At 36.1% G+C, this 21,457-nt stretch overlaps 1 protein-coding gene across 1 annotated transcript in view; it reads right to left on the bottom strand.

Moving 5' to 3' along the window:
- Window positions 1-3,176: 3,176 nt before the first annotated feature.
- LOC141430861 (uncharacterized) overlaps window positions 3,177-21,457 on the bottom strand; it is a 30,343-nt gene continuing 12,062 nt past the window's right edge. Inside the window, exons 2-3 of the mRNA XM_074091720.1 lie at window positions 6,337-6,402; window positions 3,177-4,078 (exon numbers count right to left, since the gene is read on the bottom strand). Coding sequence (XP_073947821.1) covers window positions 3,921-4,078; window positions 6,337-6,394 — 216 coding nt within the window. The 5' untranslated portion in view covers window positions 6,395-6,402 and the 3' untranslated portion in view covers window positions 3,177-3,920. The remainder of the gene's footprint in view (window positions 4,079-6,336; window positions 6,403-21,457) is intronic.

The following is a 21,457-nucleotide window of genomic DNA, read 5'->3' as shown; positions in this document are numbered from 1 at the left end:
TAACTATTTATAAACTAAACTATGTTAACATTACGCTGTTTTTCTAGATAAAATATTATTGAGCAAAAACGAGAAAAATTTCGAGAAATACCTATCCAAAAAAAGTAAGTCATACTCATACTAATTAAGATAATTAGTTTATATTGATTAAAATAATTAAGAAATTTAAAAGTTAGCTAATAGTGTAAGTAATCAGAAGTCCATGCGTAAGACATTAAAACTGATTTAAAAGTGATTGTGAGTCGTCTAAAGAGAAATATGAGTCATAACCAGCAGAGAGACCTCCTTCACAGTCAGTCAAATCAGTACGGTTTATACAGGGTGGATTTCGACGAGGGACCTTTGCGGAGATATTGCATCGTTTAAGTGATACACAGTCGATTTATAATGTTTAGAAACTTAAACAAAGTAAAAAAAAAATACAAAATTCACTCATTTTTAACTGTATTGATAACCCTATATTGCATCTGCACATAACGGCAAGATGGCTAGATTAAGGAATCGCCGTCGGAAAAACTCGGGATATTACGTTTATTTCCGAGAGTTGTTGTCATCGTACTGATGTAAAAATGACACATAAAGTCAAATAAATCAAATAAAATGCAAAAATACGAATATCAGTTACTTTATTACAATTTTTACATACGGTGTTCAAATGTTCCTCCGTGTCTAATAATACACGCTGCAGCCCGTGCCCGAGTATGTATTTTGTAGGGTGAAGGCGGGCACGTTTAAGAACTTTTAGTACTGCGGTATGACTTATTTCGAAATGTCGACCAGCTGATCTCGAACTTTTTCTTGGATTCCGCTCAAAATACCGCAGTATTATTTCTTCAAGTTTAGCCGCAAGACCGGGTCCTCCACGTTGATCGTTCTGAGCTGTTCTTGGTACAACGGGCTGATTGTTGGCGACACGATCACAAGCACGTAAAATTGTCCTACGACCTGTTGGGTGTGGTGGTGGATATGTTCCCTGTAACGTCGTAAAGCTTCAACCGCATTATAATTGCAGCTCGCGTATAACATGAGCAAATTAAATATCCACGTGCATCTAACAAAGGCATTTTCATGTATAGGAAGCAAATGAAATGAACGTATTTATGATATGTTTATGATCGATTTTCAATCATGCAAAGAGTTTCGATAGTTGTAAAAAAATGCGTTGGTTCTATCTCGACTCGGTGAATGAAGAGTCCTATGACAACCTATTACTACAACTTCAGCGCAATATCCGTCAAATATTGTTAAGTATTAATTTTTTTGACGATAACCAAAATAAAATAAAAAAACAAGGACAGCCAATTGTATGAATTGCTTATTAACCAGGGAACAATTTCAATTAATTCGAAAATAATTTGATGAAGCGAGTTAACGAACTAAAACCTTTTTATCAATTTAGGTAGGTAAACAGAGAGATTTTATTTATGATGAAAGAGGTTACTATCTTCTTTAGTTGTTTATGGCGATTGGGTACATTTGAGTCTGTGATTTGAGTGAATGTCAGTGTCATGTCATGTCATGTGAGTTATTTGTTGTGGTTAGAATGTCCTCCAATGGACAGAGCCATATTTTTCTAAAAATCTAATCTAATCTAGAATTATTAACTAAGAAATTACATAAATACTCCAGAGACAATCACCTCTGCAAATCCTGCAACGATTTATTTAGCGTTGCACGCAGACCTAAGAATGGACAAATGACAACAACGTCTAAAGATTGTTTACAAGTAAGAACATTGACCCAGCCACCTGTTTAGGGTTGGCACAAAGTAGTTTTTGGTATGAATGTTTAAAAGGCTATAACTTGAAAACGGTAACATATATTTCCATAGTTTCTATGGGGGAAATATAGTGCTAAGGTTGAACTATCTGCCAGTTACGCAAAGGTCCCTCGTCGAAATCCACCCTGTATACGGTATAGGCACCTAGTATTTATTATCAATATTAGATAAGTAAAATAGATAGTACCAATCAGGTGATACCGGATTCTTATTATTTCTACTACCATATGATGCAAGTAAATATGAATAATCAAGAATTATCAATAGAATTTGGCAACCTTGGCTACCTATTGAACTCATAATCCTACTATTTCCAATAGCATCGTCTTGTACGATTAGATATTTTATGATGTTTATTTCGTGTACAATCTACAATAGACTAGTTTCCTGGGTAAATAAAATGTATTCTACTAGCGGTTGCCCGCGACTCCCTGCGTGGGATTCGTTTATCGATATCCCGCGGAACTATGCAATTTTCCGGGATAACTATCCGTAAACTGAATTTCATCTAAGTCGGTTCAAACCGTTTAGACGTGAAGAGGTAACAAACAAATAAACACTTACAACTTTCGCTATAATATTAATGGGATTTAAAGAACTAAAATATTTTTTTTGCCTCTTCCGCGACATTACCTATTCGATAGTTGGGCATTTCTATCCGAAATTCAGTATTCGGATTCATGGCCGTGGTCAATATGTACTCGATCGTGTGTCTAAGTGTGATAAGTCTCGTTTATGGTATTTTGACTATGAGTGAAAATTACGAAAGATTAAAGCGTTATAAAAATTATCCTATGGGCGGATCTAGCTAATAACATTTGTGTGTCAAATTTCATCCAAATTCGTCGAGCCGCTATTGCATAATTGAGTCACAAACATACGAACATCTTCAATAAGTTTTTCATTTATTTTATAAATAATTAGAACGTCTTGTGCTGAACTTTAATTCGTTACAAAGTTGACAAATAAAGTCCTGTGCCTTTTATCATTTCAATGCCTTAGGTTATTAGAGAATCAAACATTTCTCTGAGAGGTATGTACAGCAAGTCAAGTCATCTTCTCACTTTTTTGTACACCTTTATTTGAAAAGTTCTTACAGAAAAAATAAAACATCGAATTAAACCATAACTAATTTATTAGCACTTATTAAAACTAATACATACAAAACATTAAAAATAAACACACGCAAACATCATTTTCTTTAAAACTGTCAAATATGACTTACAATACTTTGTCAATAAAACTGACAAAGGCCGAGCCTTGCCCCGCCAAACTTATCTGCCCCTGATTTTTTTAGATAGTATCTGTGAAAATTTCGAAGTAACCGTAGATCAAAAGGAATATCATTTATTATTGTTTACATAATTAAACATTTTAATATAAATATTTAAATATTTAAATGTAATCCATTTAAATAGCTTTATTAAACGAGAAGTAAATGTGAAAGTGTCAGCAGTTTTTCTTTTGGTGGCTGTTTACCTTTAGACTTAAGCCACGCGCCGCGTGAAAAAAAGGCATCAGAAATCAGCACTCTTGATTGGCTGGGGAACCAACTCCGTTTTGAAATTACGTAAAATCTATTTTGACTGCGTTTACTTTAACAGGTCACAACTCGAAAATACAAACCGAAACATGGATGCACAAAAAAAACCGAAAAAGAGACCAGCGCTGGGAATCGAACCCAGGTCCTCAGCATTCCGTGCTGCGTGCTGTACCCCTACACCACCACTGGACCCGAGTACAGACACAAATTTCTCCTATGCACCACATATCTCAGCTTGTTTGTTTCTTATTTAGCCACTTAAGCAGCGACACTAGTGACATCTATGTTTAGCTCTCATCGAGAAACGTCAACACTCCTTCGGAACTAATCGCTCACAACTGTCAACGTTGCTATCTGACAGACTTTTAGAAGTTAAATAGGTAGTGAGCGGATAGCTTCGGAAGGCGGTCACAATATCAAACAGTTGGGACTATTACGGACGCTGCTCCGTAAGTCTGAAGAATTAAGTAAACCTGTAGATAAAAGGAAAGGCCAAAATCTCCACGAAGGAAACTAGAATGTCCGTGGCTTCCGACCGAAGTCCTCTCCAGACAAGTTGGCGGGTGAACATATCACTCAAGATCTGGATGGTGTACATCATGACTGCTTCCCGCTGCTGTAGCTGTTTTGCCGGCTCCAGGATGAAGCTGGCTTGCTGCTGAAGGAGGACGCTACTCCTGTAGGGGAGTGGGGCGGTGTGAGCGGCATCAGATTCGTGGCCTGGTGGTAGACCTTGGCTGAGAGGCTCATTCCATCTGGAAATGAAAAAGCGATGGTTAGTGTAGGCCAAGACTTCGGTTACACGATCTTTCTGGTTTTCTATCATTGGCATCGGATTGACGAATATTATTGGAAACGTTTCATTTTCATCAGTCTGGACCATCTGTCTGACAATCTGAGAGGGGTCCCTATCGACTCGCATACTTATTGAAAGTCCAGTTAACTAATTCGGGTCTGACGATTGAGGAAACGTATAAACGCAAACCAAGAGTGGTAGTTATAGGAGTACCCACATCAATGTCAGAAAATGAGGTCTTTAACTGCTTGTTCCACCAAAACTTATCTGATAACCTTCAAAATATAAACCTCGAGTCCTTTTTAAACTCGGTAAAATTGAGTCACAAATCGGGCAAGAAGGATTCTGAGACCTGCAATTACGTGATCGAAGTGACCGCAACCATTCGGAAAGCCATAACTGGTCTTCGTGTCCCGTAAGAAACTTTACATTAGTCACAAGGTGCTACAAATGTCAGCAATATGGACATGCGGCGAAGTCGTGCCGGGAGACAGCCCACACCTGCGGCCACTGTGGTAATCTGGGTCATTCGGTTAAAGAATGCAAAAACACGTTAGATTTTCCTAAATGTGCCACTTGCTTGCGCTTTAAAAAACCGAGCAATCACACAACAGGAGCCGCTGACTGTCCTGCAAAAATGATAGCTGAAAAAAGATACATCAGCACTGTAGATTATGAAGGAACTTTAACATGATTGTTTAATTTTAACTGAAACTTAGCTATGTATCTTTAGTTGTGTAAGTTTTATCTGTTTTTCATTAACATTGCCGTAATTATAATCCTAATAATCATTACGCACATTTTACTAACACTTAGAATCAATCGCACAATTTCTAGGTCAAATATAACAGACATAAGATGTCTTTATCAGCAATTTTTGTACCAACACTCTAACCCAGTAAGAATCCACTGACGTACAGTATTTATGTTTGACCTGGTAATATCTTTTAAGTAAATATAGTTATGAATTTGTTATTTCGATTTAGTATAACTCCTACGTAGATACTTACTACATATTTATACACCATACTTTGTTTTTCCTTGGTGATTAGGTATTTTATTATATAAATGTTAGCTCGTTTAGCCTGAGATACAGGAATTATCCTAGTTCAGGCACATGTGTTACATAGATTTTAAGTGAAATATTGCATTTTATGTTATTTTGTACCGAAATTCATTCAATAAATTTTATTATTATTATTATTATTATTATTAATGTTTGTCAGAATGATCGTTTGTCATAACTCTTTTTTCACTGAATCCAATAATTGGTCAGAATTGTTATAAAACAAACCTAACTTAACCTATAGTTTCTATAGGATGACCATTTAAAATTTTTAGGAAAACTTAAGGTTTCAGTGGGAAGAAAATTATGACAAACGATGATTCGATTTATGATTTTAATGTTATTGATTTTTTGTTTGTTTTTATTTTCTGTTTCTGTTCCGCCACCTATTTTTTGTAACATATATAATTTCTTGTACCCAAATGGTTGTCTGGAAGAGATCGCTTTTAAGCGATAAGACCGCCTATTGTCTACCGTGAATCTAAGTGTTTATATTATAAGTTTTTTTACTGCTTTATGGTGTGCAATAAAGAATATTTGTTTTGTATTGTATTGTATTCGGTCGAAAATTACGGCATGACAAGCGAAGAGCATGCGAACTTTGGCGCTCCCGTCCGAGAGAGTTACACGTTGATTCTGTCGTCATTCTGACCAGAATGATGGACTGAACTGACACCAGAAGCCTAAGAATAAGGTAATATGTGGTAATGTTATGGCACAGGAAGATGCAGCGTTGGCAGTTCTCCCACTATGTAGAATGACATCACGAGGAAGAGGGCTAACAGTGGCAAGTGCAATAAAATTAAAAAAAACATTCTTGGTTTGTTTACACACTTGATTCACAGTCACTTGATATCGAAAATCTGCTTGGTCCTTCTAAAATCATTTGGATTCTCAAAAATCTGCTTGATTTTTCTTAAAGGCGTTTGAAATTTGGTATTAAGTAGGCAGGTACATTAAATTACCATCAAAGAGATGGACGGAGACTTGATTAAAGCCGCAGGTTCACGGTGGATGCAGGCCGCTTCCAACCAAAGAAACAAGAGGTCTATGGGGGAGGCCTATGTCCAACAGTGGACGTCCTACGGCTAATAATGATGGTGACCATGATGACACTAAATATTACTGTTAGGTTATCAATCAATACTTACTTCCTGAGAAGGATTGGTACGAAGAGTACTTCGAGTTCACTTCCTTAGTGGCAGGCATTTTCAGATCTGAAACAAGAAAAAATAAGTTAAAATATTTTTAAAAATAAATTGTTCATTGAAAGCATCTACGTAAACAAAAACAGGTATCCTTTCATTTCGCCGAAAAAAAATCGCAAATGTTTCGTTTCACAAATAGTTCACTTGGCCAAATGCATTTTATTCCGAAACTGTATTAATTTCAAGACCAGTGTGTAGAACCTATAAATGTTAGGTTATGAGACCAGTTTCATAAAATCCTGAAACATTTGCCAATGATTTTGGCCAAGTAGGGACAACATTATTCAAATATTGTGAAACGACTCATTTGTAAAAATAACGTTTTAGTTAGACATAAGTGAACCACAACAACAACTATGAATACGACAAAATGTAGTGAACTATAAAGTTAAGCATAAATTCTTATGTAATTATTAAGTTTGTGCCAGAATACGCACTGTATATACCACACAGTACCAAATTGGCAAATGAAGGTTTTTTGTCGACTGTCAACACAAAAGTGTTTTTCTCAAGAGATCAATACCCACGGCCTCTGTTATCTACTATTGATAAGGAATCGACAAAATCTGATCAATTTCGTTAATTTTCAGGAAAAACAAACAATTTTATTTGTCTTTCTAATCTAAGTTTAGTGGTTATGATTGACAATGAAATAAAAAGAAAAATTAGAAATGATTCCGAAAATAATCCGTATATATACAAATTCGCGTTACTCTTAAAAATGTGAGTACTTTGCAATGGAGTGTTGAAATTATGTAAGTATACACTCTTACAAATTAAATTCAGATATTTTTTTCTTGGTCAACATACTTATAAGTATTGGCATTAATTGCAATACACCAGATTGCGAGGATGCGCGAGGAATCTGTTTCTCATGAACCAATAGAAACGCTTCATTTACTTATCCTAGCACAGGAAAGCTCCTGTGGAAACAGGTCCATAAGAAACGCACTTCTCGCAACACATTCTAGCTCATCTTTGGTTGAAGAGTAGCCACCCTGCCCAAAATAGTAGCGATCTAGTTGATATTCATGTAAATATAGGTCTTCAAGCTCAGAATATGGTAGTTTCAGTTCAATTTTTCTTTGTTTTGGATAACTATTTGTTTTTAGTTGTAGGATAATTATATTTTATGTAAATAAATATTTTATTATATAGGACAGGTAATTCAATCCACGCAGCTTGAGCTCCCTGGTTCAATCCTCGGTCGGGGCAGACATTTGTATGTAAAATACGAATGTTTGTTTTCGAGTCTTGAGTGTTTAATATGAATTTTTAAATAATGTTTAAAATTTTCACTCATAATTAAAATACCACAAACGAGACTTATCACGCTAAACACACGAGTAATATTTAACTACCTCGACGCGACGTTTCTACTATGACTTATTTAAGTATGTTTATCCGTAGCCTAGTCGGTACCCATAACACAAAGCTCTGCTTACTTTGGGGCTAGATCAATTGGTGTCAAGTGTCCCGTGATATTTATTATTATTATTAAGTTTAACTTTACATTTGCTCAGTAATCTGCTTGAACGTCAGTTTTATCTAACGAGTCTCCAAACAAGGCAATTCCTTTATCTTCATAGACTTTGGTATTGATTGGCGCCCCATCTAAAGATAGACATTAATAATAAATGAATAGCCAGCATTATGTCTATCTCGGCGCTTTGAGGCTTCGGCAACGGGCGATATATCTTGTGGATAAAGCATACTGTTCATGGTGCGATTTTGCGTTATAAGAGAATTGAATATAATTTAAAATAAAAATTATTTTAATTAATAAAATGGTGCGTGCGGAGCGGACTTGCTGCTAAATAGTAAAAACTTTCTTTGCTCTGTGTCTAACATCGTGGACATCATTTTTTAAGTTGTGTAAAATTTTCTCGATATTTCTAAGGTATTATTAAAAGTTGCACTTTTCTCCCAGCTGTAATTTTTTTTATAACTTTTTGCTTATGATTATTAATAAAGTACTGTTAAAAACACGCCAAGATAAAACCTTTATGCGTCAATTGTCGTCTGATGCTGTCATAGATAACGAAACACTCGAATTATCCGCCTTTTTCCAAGAAACTTTATCAGTACTTTGACGGGCTTGCGTCGCACCTAACGTAATTGGCGCAAAATCAACTTTGTTCCACATAACCGAATTTCAAAATTGTTATAAAATATTTGAAAGCCAACACACACACACACACACTACACATGTAACAAATATCCTCACACACTTTTGTATTTATTACACCTATAAAGTGAGATAAGAAATAAGATTCAGTTAACATTGACGTGGACCAACTAGGTAATTTTAAGACCTGATTATATAACACATGTTTGGCAATAAATGATTTCATTTTATTTTCTATCGCCCTGTCACTACTAGTGACACCAAATTGTCGCCGCACCGATATCCGCCTTTACAAAAATCGCAACATCCATGTCCTTTGAACGTTCTTCTACATTTATTAAGCAATTTTTCTCATGAACGATTCGGCCTTAATGCTCCCTCATAATGATAATATACAACGATACAGTATTGATGACAACACCGTACAACCGAAACGACGCATGTCGTCAACATAACACCCTACAACCAACGCTAAAAGCGTGGGACAGAGTTTACATTGCATTTGTAACAAATTGTAATAAAGTTACGTTCGATATTTTCACACAGTGCTATCATATTTTGCTTTTAGCAATCTGTGTCTTATATCAAACATGGTGTACAGAATAATTTTGTCTTAAGCACAAGTGGTAAAAGCTCAAGTTGGCTCGCAAGCAGTTGTAAAATAAGTCGTTATAGATTTCAGCAAATTTTATCTTTAACGTCTGAACAGATTTATTTCAGGGAAAGGAGGGTATTTGTAAAATTGATTAGACGTTCTTTTGATGATTCGGGAGGCTCTGAAAAACCCAAGCGATTGATTTTAATTCAATTCTTAAAGGAACCAGGTAAATCCCTTTGATTCCCTTTTTGGATATTAGTCGCATTTCGATACACAATGGGGTGTCTTGTCTGCCTCTTGTTTATCATTTTTAGGGTTCTTTACTTTAAAAGGTAAAAAAAAACCCTTGTAGTGTCCCTTTTTGGTGTATCTGTCTCTCAAGACCCTAAAGGTACGCGTGGACGTATGAAAATAAAAAATAACAGTGAATAGGTATATGCAAGTGTGCGATTCCTTGAAGCTGTGAAAAAATAGGTAGTATCTCAGTTCAAGCGATTAAAAGATACAATACTATTAAACTTTAATTATTTTCATATATAAATGGTGATAATCTTAAACTTTATGGAATAAGCCACGTTAACATAGAATTACGAAATTTAGAAAGAAGCAAGACCATTTTCAAAGGTTAAGTAAACACAAAAAATCGTAGAAACCTAGTGAAAAGTTATTCTGTGTTTTAGCAATTTTCCTATTCACTTATAATTAGGTAGGTAAAGTCTGGGTTTAGTGTTATAGTTATCCTAGTGCTACCACATGGGTAATTCAATAGTTATTCCATGCCATATGGCTGTACACTGTACACAAATGTATGTTTGTCGTAATTTATGTAAAAGCTTAATATTAGTGCAGGGCTGTATCGAAATGTTCTCACGCTGTGCAAGTTGGCCGCACTTTGAGCGAAGCCGTACGATGGTACTAGTGGGGATATGACTTGACTTTTAATTTAACAAATAAATTCATAGCGAAACAATATTATTAAGCTATTCAAATACAGAACGCTGCCGGCATTTTGGGAACCTTGCTTAAGGGGACTGTTTTAAAAAATGTTTTAGTTTGAGTTTTTGTGTAACTATCTTCTTATGGATGTATTTAGAGTTTAGATATATTATTAAACATTTATGTTATTTACTGTTTTGTGTTGAATTAAATAAGAATTACACGTTACTTTAAATATGTAGTATATGTTTAAGATATTGATTATGTTGCAACTGTATAGCCTTCTTAATGTAGATCTAATAAAAGGTATGCAGAATTGCAAACATAAGCGTAAACATTTAAGTCCTTGGTTCATTGCTATCTACATTATATAAAAGAATACAGCAGTGTGATTTTTAATTTAGTAAAATTTGTTTGTCAAATTTAGTTGTTCACGCGGACAAAACCGTAGCTAATTGTAGTATAGTAACTCACATAATTAACCTGCTATGGATCAAAAACGGTCTGAAATAAATCATTTTTATTTATTTATTTGATACGTCTAGTATGAGTGGCCCAAAACCAAAATGAATATTTTAATTTAAGATTTTGTGAGATCCACATTTAAAGATAAATTTAAGTCTGCATGCCATGTCCATAGCATCCTAGCACACTGCATTGTGCTCGCACATATATTTATGTATTTACTTTCCATCGACGACAGCCATTTTGCTTATCAAGCTCTACAAACATGTGTGTGTGTACACAAAGATACAGTGTTTAGAAACTGCACAATTGTTAGGGATACGGAACTGTTGATTTTGATAAAGTTTGTGCGCCAGCGCGTATTTATTATTTACTAGTTGTTGCCCGCAAGTTCGTCTGGGCTCTGGAACTCTGTACTTTTCGGGGTAACTGAACTGATAAGATGAATTTGATATTAAATATGGTGTGAAACCCTGGAAAGGGCAAAGGGTAGCTTACCCTGAATGACTGCATAGTGTTGTCGTAGAATAGCAATTTTTCATTTTTATATAATACCTAGATACATAGGCTACTTTATGTTCCGGGAAACTATAACCCACGGGACTTGGATAAAGTGGCGAACCACATTTTCCAGATGTACTGTGAAAAAAGTCGCCATTTTTAAAACTAATTACCTCCCCGAATGAGTGCATTTGTCGCTTGATTCAATTTACGAGACATATCGCGGGCTTAGCCGGCGTCGCGAAAAAAACATCGAAGCGAACGGTACGGTGAAATATCTTTATTAAATCCCTGTCGAGTAAATTGGTTCATTTGCCCTGTACTTTTTTTTAGGAAATGGTAGCTCACTGAAGTCTCTACCTACAATTACGACGTACGAGCTGGCAGCTTCCTAGGACAAATAATTACTAGCTATTCAAAGATGGAACACTGCCATCATCGGTACTTTGCCTTAGAGTGGCTAAGAGGACTGCTTAACAATACAATACAAAGACTCTTTATTGTACACCAGAAATAGTAAGCGATACAGAAAACAGATACACAGAGAAAAAAATACAAGGTAAGCAATAGGCGGCCTTATCGCTTAAGTGCGATCTCTTCCAGGCAAAAGAAGGAAAGAAGAAGAAGAAAGAAGGAAGGACTAGTTTACAACAGGAGTGGTGCATCAAAAGTAGATCAGAAAATTAAAACGTAACAGAAATACATCTACGAATACGTACAAAATCATGTCGTATATATAATATACGTCAAAAGTAAATAAAAATAATTAAAAAATATATAAAAAATGTTTTTTAATAATTTGGTTTAGATATTTTTGTTTTATATATTTTAATTTTAGGCTAGATGTATGTAAATAGATATAATTTAGGTGTAACTTACCTATTGTTTTTTTTTATACAAATAAAGATATTATTTGAAATATTAAAAAAAACTATGGTAGGTACGAACAGGGACTCCTTACCGTAAACAATCCATTAATACATTTAATAATACATTTTGGCTTGGTACTTATTGAAATCAGTGTGGTTAGACGTCTTCCCATTTTTCTCAAGCTTTAAATAATACTTACCTAAATCTAATTCTAATCTAATTTTGGAACACATTTTGTACAGAAAAGGTAATAAATATTTTTCACATATTACATTTCTTTTTTTTTTCATATAGTTTTAAAAAAAATTACACACTTTTCAAAGTTACATTCGAACCTACCAAGCTGTCGCTTGCCATCCCCCGTTTTTTCGTGAATTAGTAAACATTCTTGCCGATTTGTATGGCTCTGGGGTAATTAGTTGTCTTTCCAGCATTAACGCTATTGGTAGAATTAAGTTTTTTCTCGCCTAATGAAGGGCTTTAGAAATTGCCGTTTTTTTAAACTCGCATCAATCTGTTTATTTCTTGTAAAACCGTCTGCGTCTTAAGTAAACTTTTGCTGCTAGATTTTATCGCAAGAGAAATAAATTTAGGTAATTATTTTTGGAAAATACTCAAGCAAAATGTCAGATAGTAAAATGCTTCAAGTAAATTGTTGTGTGGTATTTATATACCAATTTTATTATAAAAATGGCTTATTATTATTTACCTCAAAGTCAGTCAAAATATCTTTATTCAATTTAGGTTATAGAAATTACTTATGAATGTCAAAAAAACTACCACTGTTTCGGAAAAACCCCTATTGAGAAGAATCCGGCAAGAAACTCAACGAGGTCTACATGTGTTAATGTAATACCGTTACCTTTAAACAAACATCAAATGGTGTTAACTATACTTACTTCGTTTTTAGCATTACAAAAAGGGTCAACAGTCTTGACGAGTCCTTTCATTTAAAAACGTTTTCAAAAAAACAATAACTATTACTCATGATACCAAAAGAATGTAATGATCATAATTTCCTTTCTATTTGTTACATATTTGCTGTGGCTTATTTTTCAAAAGGGTTTTTCAATAAAAAGACACGTCAAGACCGCTTACTGTCTTTCTAATGCTAAAAAATGAAGTATACAGGTAACAAATCAGACGAGAGATATTGTGCGCTTCAGAGGCGTCTTTACCTATAGTGCAGGGTGTGCGTTGCACACGGGCGCAGTGGTCTTAGGGGCGCCGGCCGCGGCACTTTGTACCTATTCTATTTTGACCGCACTTTTCCTAGATGGCGCTAAAGTAATAATTGCGCACGGGCGCTACATGGGCTAAAGACGCCGCTGGTGCGCTTTCCTCTCTTCCAACAATCACAGGACCAAATGTTTATTACTAAATTTATTTGAAAACTATTGAAAGAAGTAACGTTTCAAACTTTCGTGATTCTCACTCATAGTCAAAATACCATAAAAGGGACTTATCACGCTATTTTTACACGAGTAATATTTACCTCAACGTTTCGGCAACGTTACAGTTGCCGTGGTCACGAGTAGACTCAACGTCGAGGTAAATATTACTCGTGTAAAAATAGCGTGATAAGTCCCGTTTATGGTATTTTGACTATTGAAAGAAGTGTAATTAATTATATGGATTTACAATACAATAACTCTTTATTGCACACCAATACAGTAAACAGTACAGAAAACACAAGTATATACATAGAGATTTTCTAAGGTAAGCAATAGGCGGCCTTATCGCTTCAGAGCGATCTCTTCCAGGCAACCTTTACAATGGACAGAAATAAGGAATACATTTTAGCAGGTGGTGCAATTTACAGTAGATTAGAGCTGTATCAAGAATACATAAAACTAACACATACAATACACATACACAACAAATCTAAACAGATAGATAGGTAGATAGATACCATAACAACACATAAATAAGCTAACTATAACATTCATACGCAAGATGACAGGTAGTGCTCTCTAAGCATAGACTTAAAGATAGGCAAGGACTTTGCGCGCCTCAAGTCTATCGGTAGGGAGTTCCACAACCGAGTGGCCTGGACAGTGTAAGAATAAACATAGAATTTAGAGTTTGAAAGTGGGACAGTAAGGAGAAAGTTCTGAGAGCAACGAACAGAAGTAACATAGCTAAATCGCTCTTTGAGGTAGCAAGGAGTTGCAGGGTTAAAGAGAATTCCGTAGAGAAGATGGAGAATGTGAGAGTTTCGGCGAAAGCGGATTACTTAGGATCTCAAAGGATTTTTTTATTTTCCCAGGTTAAAAAGTTAATCTGGATAATTTAGCTTTCTTTTATGTTTTATTACAGGCTTTTGAATATTAAAACTTGCCGCGATTGCTCTTGTTTTTGTTTTTTGTTTGGGTCAAATCTTGCAAGGTTATTTTGATCCGCTTCCAGTAGTCCAATTGACTTGAAATTTGGTATACATAACCCTTGGAGTGGCGGCGCCATAAAATACGTAATATTCAAATTGTAATGTATGTAGATTAATATTTGCAATAAAGTATCGACCTGTATAATAACAAAACCTTTGGCTTTTACCATGTTTAAAAGCAAAAAAGATTTTAAGTAGAATAAGCACTTTTATTGGATTAATAAAATATTTGTATTTGTATTTTGTATTTGTAACAATAACTAGCGGACACCAAATATAATAATAATAATAAATTTATTTCGACCAACTCGGATCATACACATAGAAATTAAGAACATAAAAACAGACTACATTACATCTATACTATAATAAGTGGGCAACACATGCAGCTGGTTCCAGTGGCACATAAATGGACTGTCATTCCGCTCCGCCACTGTCTTCAGGAGGCTGTTGGGGCTGCGAGTGATGCGCTGCAGCAGCGAGGCGACCCGTTTCCGCATTGAATATGTTGCGACTTGATTTGACTTGATTGCGTGAAAGCCGTCTGCACGCGCCTCCGCGAACATTCCTGACGCGCTGCAGCGCCCCGGCAGCCCCAGCAGCATCCTGAACGCGTTGTTATATTGAACGCGTAGGGCGCTGTAGGCTTTTTGAGTATAATTGACCCACAGGCTGCAGGTATAAAATGACTGGCAGTATGCCTTAAACAAAGAAATTTTGACCAATGTGAAACGCAAACAGAGTCGCACTCGCAAGCTAGTATGGGGCTTTCCCCCAGCCATTCAATACCCACTGACAGGTAGATTTACCACCCCAACACTTAAAGCTGCCCATTTACTAAAAAGACAATTGCTTAAGAAAAAGTGCCCCCAATGTCGCGAGAGCACGTACCTCGAACGATCCTAAATTAACGCGGGGGGGTCTAATCGACCATTTTTTTCCGGCTGATTACCAAGGAGGGCTAATATTGACCCACCCCCCCATTCGGCTCAAACAAATGTTAACCCTTCCGTGCTCATTCCCCCTTCGAAAAAAAACCCATAAAATATATCTAATTAAAAAATATCCCGACTAAGACTGACGCTCATAAAGAATGTCAATTAAGGCAGGGACTTTTTCTTCTGGTAATTTTTTTTGGTAATATTTCGTGTCGTTCCGCGGCCGGGTAAGGGTTAAGATAGCGAAATTAGTATCGGTATGAAATATTGAGTAATTTAATATTTGCCGTTACGGGGCCTTTTGTTTCTTTCTTTTTTGGGATTATTTTTCACGATAGGGCGGAGCTAATCAACGGGTTTGACGGCTGACTTGTTTTGTTTTTAATTTATATATACGTATAATTCTAGCCGTTATTGCGACACCGGTCGCGTAGAATTCGGTTATCGCTATCCCGCGGGAACTATGCAATTTCCGGGAAAAAATCATCCCATTTCCTTCTCCGGGACTCAATCTATGTGTATACAGAATTTCATTTAAATCGGTTCAAACCGCGGAACGAGTAGACGTGATGAAGTAACAAACAAACTAAAGCGTTATAATCTTTTGCATTTATAATACTAGTGGAATAGTGGGATTAGTGGGATATCATCATCCATCATCAACCCAGCCTTTATACGTCCCACTGCTGGGCACAGGCTTCCTCTCAGAACAAGAGGGCTTGGGCCATAGTTCCCACGCGGGCCCAGTGCGGATTGGGACCTTCACACACACCATTGAATTGCTTCGCAGATTTGTGCAGGTTTCCTCACGATGTTTTCCTTCACCGCAAAGCTCGTGGTAAATTTCAAATGTAATTCCGCACATGAATTTGGAAAAACTCAGAGGTGCGAGCCGGGGTTTGAACCCACGACCCTCTGCTTGAGAGGCGATAGGTCAAACCACTAGGCCACCACGGCTCCACTAAGCCACCACGGCTCTAGTGGGATATACATTTATTTATTTATTTATATTTTAGGTCTACCTGCCTGAAGAGAGATCTCTATATTGTGGAATCTCCCACGCACGCTATTGTAATCATGTAATGATAAGTCAAAGGCAGGGTAAAATTAGGTATGGAGCCGTTCGTAAGTCAATATCAAAATATCTTTATTCTATTTAAGCTACAATAAGCATACGAATGTCTAAAAAACCTATCACCACTGGAAGAGATCCCTTTAAGGGATAAGTTCGCCTTTGTAATTCTTATTATTATTTTATTTGTTAATTTCATGTGTTTTTATGTAGTTACAATAAAGAGTTTACAGTACAATGTAATTTGGGATACCTAATTTTGTATGATCCGAAATCATAACCGGTGATAGGTTTTTTATTTATTTTTTCGATGAAGATTTATTCAGTCTTAGTATCATGATTAAATGTTTTTTCTTCTTCTTTTATTTAATTTTGTAATTGTTTTAATTTTTCAAAAAAGTTTAAAAATCTCCATGAAAAAACCGAATGAGTGAGACTGAAGATGCTGACGGAGTAGATTATTTAGTCTCATTTTCGCTATCAGTGTCCATATTCGTGCGTACCGAAGCAACTGATGGTCTATGGAGGAAGCCTATGTCCAACAGTGGACGTCCTAAGGCTGATATGATGTTGATGATGCCCGTGCTAAGTCGGGGCGTATGGCTAGTTTGAAAGTCAGATTGGAGATCGATTACTCTTCCGCCTTTCTCCTGTCGAAACTGTTGTAGTAGGGTCATTCTACTTTTAACTGCAGGTTTTTAAGATTTCAAATGATCTTAAAATGTTAATATTCGTAATGCGTTGTAATTTACAATAGCTATTTAAAAAAAACCGACCAAGTGCGTGTCGGACACGCCCGAAATAGGGTTCCGTAGTCATTACGAAAAAAATCAAGCAATATTATGTGCGTTATAACACAATTAAAACACTTACTACAGTCTTAAAATCTATTACCAGAAAAAGAGCGTATCTTCACGGCACTTACGTCCTTTTGTTGAGAAGCGCAGTTTTTCAGCAATAACTCAAAAACGGTATATCCAATCATGATGAAACATATTTTCGTTGAAAGTATTTATTAAGCGTTACCTTTCTATATTTTTTGCATATTTTTTGGGCAACCGGTTTACAAGATAGAGGGGGGGGGCACAATTTTTGCTACTTTGGGAGCGATTATTTCCGGAAATATTCACTTAATCAAAAAATTTCTGTTATGTGTATGTAGTTTTCGAGTAAAATGCCTGTGACATACGGACGGACAGACAGACAGACAGACAGATGGACTTGACGAAACTATAAGGGTTCCGTTTTTGCCATTTTGGCTCCAGAACCCTAAAAAATGATAAGCACAGAATAGACCTCAATATATGACCCTTTTTTCGAATTAGGTATAGCCTGAAGTATGCACATGTACAAGTATGTTACTGTCCCAGCCCTTTTACTGATAATGACAACTTTATTTTATTAGGTAGGTACTTATAATAAAAATAAACAAAAATAGGTAAAATATTTTTTCTTTGGTTACAAGATATCGTTAGTGTGGCATTAAAAATGTGCTCTAAATTGATATACATTTTTAAAAATGACATAATTAACAAATATAAAAATCAAATATTCTTCTGGGGACACAAAAACCTGCACTCAAAAGTAGAATGACCCAGTAGCCACTTGTACAGTTTGCAAAATTATGCTTTTGCTTTCTCCTTACTGGTGAGATCACAATTTCTCGGAAATTACTTTCTACTAGCCTGTTACCCCCGACTTCGTCCGCGTAGAATTCGGTTTTCACTATCCCGCTAGAACTATGAAATTTTCCGGGATAAAAACTATCCTATGTCCTTTCCCGGGACTCAAATTATCTGTATACCGCATTTCATCTAAATCGGTTCAGCGGTTTAGACGTTATGAAGTAACAAACAAATAAATAAACAACCAGACTTACAAACTTTCGCATTTATTATATTATAGTGGGATGGTATAACCCATGGATATAAAATTAGGCGTGTATCTAGTCGCAAAATTTTTGAAAGTCATAATGTAATGTTTGTGATTATTTTTGTTAGTCATAATACATAATTTTTTTCCCGCCCGCTAAGTGAACTTTATGAACATTATTTCAAGGATCACTTTTGTTAAAAGAAAAAAAAGAAAAAAACATTTATTGCCCATAAAAAAACATATATAAGTGAGAAGGTACATAGGTATGGGTTTTGTTGACGTTTTGATTTTAGATTCGAGATTTTTTCAAAGTAGTATCGATTTGAAATTTACCATGAGTTTTAACTATGGTGAAAGAGAACTTGATCAGGTAACCTGCACATTTATAAAAGTAGGATTGTCCTTAAAACATCCTTTCTAAACCCACATTCCGTCAACACCCGTTACTTTGTGTGTCAATGTATGACTAACAAGTGCCGTTAAGATCTACACTAGGTGCGTGGGCGCACGGATACGGTATTCTTTGTGACGCTTCTTAAAAATAATGACAAATACGTCTGAACGCAGCCAATTAGCGGCTTTTGGAAAAAAACTAAAGAGCTAAAACGGCTAGTCGGATTTGGGTGAAGTTTGGTATCAGCTGGACGTAAGTTCTACGTTCCAAATAACTTAAAAGCTTATTTTTAACTCCGACGCAAAAAGAGGGGTGTTACAAGTTTGGCCGCTATGAGTGTCTATGTGTCTGTCTGTGGCACCGCAGCTCTTAAACAGGTGGATTGATTTGAATGCGATTTTTCTATTTAAAATCAGGTTTTCTAGTGATGGTTCTTAGACAGGTTTCATCAAAATCGGTTTAGCCGTTTTTGAGATATTGAACTTTGAAGTGACAAGGGTTTTCCAAGTTTTTGTTGGTTAGTTTACGTTATTTATCCCGATATAGGGAGTATTACTGCAATTTTATCCCGTCAGATTGCTGCACTAGCACATACCATATGTTTATGTTTTATGTTTTTTGAGTATCTTAAATGTCCGTAGGATGCCGTAACATCATATTATTTTAATTGTTTTTTTGGAAATATAGCTCTATCTCTATATTTATTATCGATGTAAATATCATTAATTTAGTAACTCATAAATATTTCATGATTTCTTTAGGTATTAATACTCTTTCGTCATGATCCGTCATGGCGACCAAATATAAAGAGAACTGACGTTTTCATGGCGGTTTGTTTAAGGTTTGTGCTGGTGTCGGCCCCTGCGCAGAGCTTTGCCTAATATGCCGTATTCCCACGTAAAAGAATTTATCCAAATAAGAGGTCCAACTAATACTGTTAAAAATAAACTGCCTTTAATAGGTTTAAAACACTGTATTTACTTGTTTTCACGTTAAAAACAACAAGATAAAAAAAGTGCGCGCCGAATCTCAGAACAACTGTCAAATGTGAAAATTTCGTTCGAAAACTAAATACGAATTCCGTTTAGGAATCTGAATTTGAGCGTTTTTTTGCTATAATTAAACATTATTGTTTACTACAAGGAAAACTACAAATAATTATTTCTAACAATTCGGCCGTCCTGACCCAAAACCCGTCCTCGGGTTTGAAACACGAGAAGTTATATGTATTTACATGTACGTTTAATTAAACGCGAGTACATAGTAAAATAACACATACTATATGCTATTATTATTGTCATTTTACTACACAAACTAAATTCTACTGTGTCCAGTTACAAACAGAATGTTGTTTTATTTATTTAGTTAAACACAAATGGTCTACTCTGGATCAACATAACTTAAAAATAATAAAATTGTAAAATTAACAAGAACATCAATAATAATCACCCTGCCTGAACAATAGGCTATCTGCCTGAATAATAGGCTGTCTGCCTGTATGGTTGGCTATCTGCCCTGTTGGCTATCTGCCTGAACTAAAGGCTGTCTGCCTGTATGGTTGGCTATCTGCTCTGTTGGCTATCTGCCTGAATAATAGGCTGTCTGCCTGTTTGGTTGGCTATCTGCCTGAACTATAGGCTGTCTGCCTGTATGGTTGGCTATCTGCCCTGTTGGCTATCTGCCTGAACTATAGGCTGTCTGCCTGTATGGTTGGCTATCTGCCCTGTTGGCTATCTGCCTGAATAATAGGCTGTCTGCCTGTTTGGTTGGCTATCTGCCCTGTTGGCTATCTGCCTGAACTATAGGCTGTCTGCCTGTATGGTTGGCTATCTGCCCTGTTGGCTATCTGCCTGAATACTAGGCTGTCTGCCTGTTTGGTTGGCTATCTGCCCTGTTGGCTATCTGCCTGAACTATAGGCTGTCTGCCTGTTTGGTTACATGAAAACAACCATCCACCAGTTACTCTTGCTTTAATCTAAATTACATGATAAGTAATTTCTGGTTCCCTTCTAACAAAAAAAAACAATCAAACATAAACACCTTCTAATCAAAAAGTTAATTATGTTATAAACTATATATATGTTTTTAACTTTCTTTACGTAGCTTACTACGGGTGCCATAACTGTCATCTTTCATACCTTCTGTTGCAATGCTAGACCTGTCAGATAGGTCACTTGTCTGGGATGTATCATCGTCAGAATCAGAACTTTGTTTACCACTCTCGTCGTCAGAGAACCGATCAAATATTACCCATGGTTGGAGTTTGTCCACTGCCACCACGGACTTGAAAGTTCCTGATCGTTTCTTTGTGAGAGGTGTGTCTTCAACCTCATAGCGATCATGATCGAATACTTTAGTAATCCTATACGGCCCTTGGAATTTCGGCAGAAGCTTTCTGCTCTGACCTGTGGCACTGTGATGTCGTTGTACGCGCACTAAATCCCCGACTTTGTACTTTTTTGCTTCTGTCCGTCTCTTATCATATTGATGTTTTTGGTATGCCTGTTGTTTACCAATGTGCTCACTAACTTGCTGTAAAATCGGCTCTCTATCCATTCTTTGAACTTTAACATCATCCTGGAGCGATAGACTCAGACGACTATCTGCAATTCCGGTCATTTTGATACCAAACAACACTTCGGCCGGTGTGCGTCCGATGCCTTTGTTTAGCGTGTTATTTAATGACCATTGGACTTTAGCTACATGTTCGTCCCATTTATTTTCTGCACCATCGTTATTGGCGGCCGCTAACGCCTCTGTAATAGTTCTGTTGTACCTTTCCACTTGACCGTTAGCACGGGGCGTAGCTACAGCATTCATTATGTGTCTAATACCAAGTTCTGACATGAATTTTTTAAAAGCCTTACTTGTAAAACTGCTACCTCGGTCTGAAATAAGTCT

The sequence above is a fragment of the Choristoneura fumiferana genome, chromosome 9 (genome assembly GCF_025370935.1).
Source record: "Choristoneura fumiferana chromosome 9, NRCan_CFum_1, whole genome shotgun sequence".
Lineage (NCBI taxonomy): Eukaryota > Metazoa > Arthropoda > Insecta > Lepidoptera > Tortricidae > Choristoneura > Choristoneura fumiferana.
Note: the sequence above shows the minus strand (reverse complement) of the source record. Positions and strands in the feature narration are given on the sequence as shown.